Here is a 5,453-nt window from a genome sequence, read left to right on the forward strand (position 1 = left end):
CGGGGATGCTCGGGCAGCCTGGCCCCGCGGGATGCTCAGCATCGCCCGTCGCGTTTCGGCTGGCTCCAGCCGTCCTCATTGCGGTGTAATCCAGCCCTCCGACGGATTTAGGCCACGGCTCCCCAGTTAACCCCCTTGCAAAATCAGTGCCGGGCAGAACCCACCGGTGCGGCTTTAATACAGCAGTGCCACCGCTGTGTGCCGAGGTACAGGCTGCTCCCTGCCCTGCCGATTCAGGGCCAAAGTTGTAACAAAATACAGCCTCACTGAGCTGGCAGGTCTGTCCTCCTCTGCCTGGCTAGGCGTGGAGTGTTTCTAGCCAGGAGTCAAACCCTCTGGAGCTCAGTCGTGTTTCTCCCCAGAATCGATCACTGGAACAATGAGAAGGAGCGTCTCGTCCTCATCACAGACTGGTCCCTCCTGGTCTGCAAGTACAACTTCATCAGCCTGCAGTGCCAGCACGTGACGAGGATTGCCCTCAATGCCGTGGACACCATCTCTGTGGGGGAGTTCCAGTTCCCCCCGAAGTCTCTGAACAGGTAAGATGCCATGGCCACACGGTAATGTGACCAATCTGGCACAGGTGTTGTGAACAGTTTGAGCTGTTGGCCTGTCCCTCACCACTGGGCAGGTCGGAGAGCTCTGCCTGTTGCTCATGTGAGTCTGCAAGCAACTCCTGAAGCTTCCTTAGAAGACGTCAGGGTAGCTGCTGCTTTGCTGGGCTGGTTGGTAGTTACATGAGCAGGGAGTTGCCCAAGGACTTTCCAGATAAGATGAGCAGATCTGGCAGAAGTTCGTTGCCATTGTGTAACGCAGTAAGTAGCAGCAGCACCTTCGTGTTGTCAGGCCCCATGTCCACACAGCCAGTGCAGGGTGGGTACTGCATCCCACGTGTCCAAGGAGCTTCACCTTCTTGCTCTCAGCTCATAAGAATGTTTCTTTGCATGTTTCAGGGGCTGAACTCTTGCATTTCTTGCCTGTAGGCAGAATTTACTATCATTTGTGTTTCAGCTTCTGCTTTCAAGGAGGTGTATTTCAGGCAGAACATTCTAGTTAGAAGTGGCTGAAAGACTCAGGTGTTGCCATGTTAATTCTTGACTCCCAGGAGGGAAGGCGTGGGTATCCGCATCCAGTGGGACAAGCAGAGCAGAGCATCCTTCATCCACAGGTGGAACCCGTGGTCCACCAACATCCCCTACGTCACCTTCACCCAGCACCCCATGGCAGACGCGGACGAGAAGGTCGCGTCGCTGTGCCGGGTAAGGATGTGCCTCTCCTGCTCCCAGGGGCTCTCTGGGCTCACAGGATGAACACCAGTTGGGGCATTTTGAACCAATGCAGCACTAAATCAAACGGGAGCAGCTACATCGGGGTGGGACTCAGAGCTGTGTGTCCCAGTCTCCAAGCAACCCACCCGTCTGTTTGTGCCAATACACACAGGCAGCTGAAACTTCCAAGGGTGCACAGTCCTGTAAGATCTTGGGCTATTTCTGATCTTACCTGATGGGCCTGACTTCCAGCTAATTAACAGCTGGTTTAATTGCAAAACGTTTAGTGAGGTTGTTCTCAGTTCTTCCTGCACTAGGTCCCTCCCTAGGAAGGTTGGCCTAAAACTAGCACTCCATTAAGTGCAGCACATCGGTGATCAGGGCAGAAACAGACCCTGTCAGCCAGTGATACATCTCTCCCTGCCCAGTCCCTGTGTTTCAGCCCCATGCCAGCAGTGTCCTGTGTGAAATTAACTGAGTCACTGAGGTTCCATGCTGGAATGTAATGTCTATCACAGCACAGGAGATCCCAAACTCCAGTGTTAATCCTTCACCATTCCACATCAGCTTGCCCAGCAGTTTGTAAAGCAATGGGAAAACCAGGTGATTTTTTTCCTTTCAGCTGGAAAACTTTCAAACCCAGCTGATCCAGGCTGTGAAGAATGCCCACAAGGAGGGCACAGCGCCCGGAGGGGCTAACGGTGTGTTGGTGCTGGAGCAACCCATCCTCATCGAGACCTACCTGGGACTCATGTCCTTCATCAACAACGAGGCCAAACTGGGCTACTCCATGACCAGGGGCAAAATTGGATTCTAAAATCCCTTGTGTGTCATCAGTGAAGGGCAAGTGGCTTGTGGTGGCCTCCTGGGGACAGCACATGGGGCAGAGTATGTGACAGCGGAGGGAGGGAGGGCGGTTGTAGGGCAGTTCCCAGGAGGCCCTGGTTGTCTTGGAAAGGTACAGAGAGGATTTGAAGCAGACACAGGGTGGTGTCAGTGTTGTATTTGTCCCTGATTTACAGCCCTCAGTGGTCCTTGCAGTGGCATGTTCTGTTCTGCCTGCCTGTCCTTACCTGGTCACTGAGTGCCATTGGACCCTGCTAACACCCCAAAGCACCACTGTCCAGCAGAACCTTTGTGCCATGCTCCTCTTGTAGCCTCATGTGCCCTTGGAAGAGGAATTGCTGCTCCAATCCCAGAGATCTCAGAGCTCTGGTAAGGGTTTTGAAAGCTGTCAGTCAGTCCTTAGCCAAGGGCGGCAAATGCTCTTACAGCTGCTCCTGCCCAGCAGCAGTTTGTGAACTCTCAATCTGCGTTTATGAGCTTTTTGTAGAAGTTCCTCTAAGAGCCCACTGGACTTTCCTCCCTACTGCTGCAGCCACAGAGTAAGGACTGTTGTGAGGACATTGCCAAAAGCCTCAGCAACATTTGCCTTCAAAGCTTCCTCTGTGAAGCTGAACAGGAATTCTATTTCCATTTCATTTGTAATCTTAGCCATTTTTCTGAAACCTGCTCTGGTTTGGGCCAGGACTTTGCAATGGAGACAGAAAACTTCCAGCACTGTGTGTCAGCCTTGGTTTATACACTGACCCTCACATCCAGGAATGAAATTCAGCAGCAGCACAAGAGGTTACACTGATATAGCTTAGGAGGTGACTAGCAAGCTTTTTCCTTGTGCATGACCTTCCCTCCCTTTTAGCAGAGCATTTACCTGCTGGATAAATACTGTGCTGCAGTGGTGGTATTTTTGGCCTTAACATAGGGGGGGGTGTGTGTGTGTGTGAAAGTCCTGTTGCATTCCCTCCTGGCTCCAGCTTTCCCCTCCCCTCTCCATGCATTTTGTGAGGTAACTGTTCAGTTTGCATTAAAGTTAAATTTCAACTCTATTTGGTCTTTGTTTTTCATTCCACAAAATTAAATAGCTAAGGAAAAAAACATCCAATAAATCCTAACCCAGGACAGTCCAGCTGCTCCTGCCCTGCCAAACCACCCAGAGTTGGGAATAAACCTCCCATTGCAGTGCCTGTAATTCAACATCCTGAAGTGTCAGTTGTGATCCCTCTGGCAAAGATTCCATGTTGTAACTCCATGGTGGCTCAGACACAGCTCGGGTCACCCAACACTGGATGCAAGGAGCTGTTTCCTCGTGCTGGGATAAACCATCACATCCCTGATCACACGCAGAAGTGCAGGTTTAGAGTGTGTAACTATCAAAATATTTATTGGACATTAGAAAATGTAACTTCCAGCTCTCCTGTATATACACACAGAGCTACAGGCTTAGGAAATAAGGGCTCAGAGCTGACAGAGAAAGGTTCAACTACATCAGTGCTCAGGTTTCCCTGCAGTCCAGGCTCACTCCCCACACTGCAGTGCTACCTCACTGCAACTCAGGGCAGTCCCAGCCCTTCACACCCTGACCTTGGAGCTCCTGCAGATAAATAACTTACAAACACTTCAGGGTTTGACCTCTCAAACTCTCCTCCTTCTTCCTCAGACTTGGGAGCATCTTTAGTGCATTTCAGTTGTTTTATTTTACTTCTTCTCTCTCTAAGTAACACACACAGAAGTTGTCCTTACTCAGGAGCAGCAAGGAATCCCCGTTGGGATGCCAGGAGAGAGACACGATCTGGAAGTCACCTGCAGGGAGAGATCAGTGTGTCACAGCAAGGAGGTGGCAGCACATCCTCCTGCTCTAGGAACAGGAGCTAAGCAGCTGGTGGCAATCCCTGCAGGGCCTTACCTTCCCCAGGCACCTGCACAGCCACACAGCCAGCTGGGGACCACAGGTACACCTTGCTGTTCCCCGTGCACAGTGCCAGGCGAGGCTGCTGCGGGTCCCACTGGAAACACTGCACTGTGCACAGCTGCTCCAACACCACAAACAGCTTCAGCTTCTGGATGTCCCAGATCCAGACAACACTGGGAATGTTATCTGTGAAGGAAGTGGCAGTCAGGTAATAGCTGGAGGATGGAAGGATCACACCTATGTTTTTTAAATGGGCATTAATTGACACAAATTGACACAGAAGCACAGAATAATTTAGGCTGAAGATCTTTGAGATCATAGAGTCCAACCTTAAACCACAAAGCCTTAGGTACAGCCCAGGGTTATCACCACTGGAGTTCTGCTAAGCACAGCCTTCAGTTTTGCCTTAGAAATACTGCAGAAAAAGGCCAAAGAAGTGACTTGGCCCATCCCAGTCCTTCCCTGGCTTTTGGGACACTAATCTGTTGAATGGGCTTTGCTCCTGTCCCACAGCTTTGGCATCCAGACCTGAACAGCCCCTCGGGACCATCGAGGGGTCCTCAGAACATGAGCTCCATGACTTTCCCTGTCTGAGGCAGCCAGAATCCCTCAGCTAGAGGCTGTGCAGAATTCTGCCCCTCGGGAGTCCCAGACTGGGTTTCCTCTGCAGTTACATGTCTGGCAGCAGAGCTGATTTTACAGGGTCATGAGTCTTGTAAGTGACAACTACTGTCCTGGTTTATTAGGAACTCTCCCCCTCTCCAGGAGCAGTTTCCCTTCAGGCAGGGCAGTCAGAACTCACCATTCTTGGTTGCCAGGAAACAGTTATCAGCACTGAACGCCAACATCCCAACTCCCACCTTGGGGTTTGCCTTGTCAGCGACTGGTTTGATGTACTGCAGTGAGACTGGCACCTGGGAAATGTCATCTGGAGTGGGGAAGAAAAGGACTCCACTGAGCAAGGCTGGATGGGCCATGCCCTTAAATCCCAACTGTCAAACCCTCATCTCTGAAGTGACAGGATTATATTTACTCTTCTCCAGGAGGTTCCAATCCAAACTTCAATTGTTTTAAGACAGTGCATCTAATTGCTACTCCTGCCCTCCTACAATCTGATTTTCCTGGATTTCCTGCTGGAAATCCAGGAAAATCAGATTAAATTAGGAAGACAAGGAGAGATCAGATTTTTCACTACCTTTTAACTGACATTTCAAACAGTAGTGCAGAACAAAGGTGATTTACAGTGTCACAACGTGGCTGATTGTTACTGCCCCGAGAGCATCCAGAGGATCTGCTCCTGCATCCAAGGGGCAGAGTGAACCTCTAACTTTCATTTCTAGAAACACTTCCCAAGGCAACTCAAGTGTCTCAATTTGAGTAAACTTTGGCTTACATTTACTCTTTGTGCTGAAGAGAGAACTAGCCAATGCTCTTGG

General features: G+C 50.6%; 2 protein-coding genes across 2 annotated transcripts in view; one reads left to right on the top strand and one right to left on the bottom strand.

Moving 5' to 3' along the window:
* Nucleotides 1-362: 362 nt before the first annotated feature.
* Nucleotides 363-2,085, top strand: TPRG1L (tumor protein p63 regulated 1-like; the record flags this gene model as incomplete). The annotated part of the gene is made up of 3 exons (XM_009075061.1): nucleotides 363-539; nucleotides 1,106-1,259; nucleotides 1,891-2,085. Coding segments are annotated over 3 exons (526 nt in total), but the record flags the coding sequence as incomplete, so codon positions are not given.
* Nucleotides 2,086-3,798: 1,713 nt separating this feature from the next.
* WRAP73 (WD repeat containing, antisense to TP73) overlaps nucleotides 3,799-5,453 on the bottom strand; it is a gene marked incomplete at its 5' end in the record, with an annotated part of 10,725 nt that continues 9,070 nt past the window's right edge. Inside the window, 4 exons of the mRNA XM_009075062.1 lie at nucleotides 3,799-3,908; nucleotides 4,012-4,203; nucleotides 4,820-4,945; nucleotides 5,411-5,448. Coding sequence (XP_009073310.1) covers nucleotides 3,799-3,908; nucleotides 4,012-4,203; nucleotides 4,820-4,945; nucleotides 5,411-5,448 — 466 coding nt within the window. The remainder of the gene's footprint in view (nucleotides 3,909-4,011; nucleotides 4,204-4,819; nucleotides 4,946-5,410; nucleotides 5,449-5,453) is intronic.

The sequence above is a fragment of the Acanthisitta chloris genome, unplaced genomic scaffold, assembly GCF_000695815.1.
Source record: "Acanthisitta chloris isolate BGI_N310 unplaced genomic scaffold, ASM69581v1 scaffold36205, whole genome shotgun sequence".
Taxonomy (NCBI): domain Eukaryota; kingdom Metazoa; phylum Chordata; class Aves; order Passeriformes; family Acanthisittidae; genus Acanthisitta; species Acanthisitta chloris.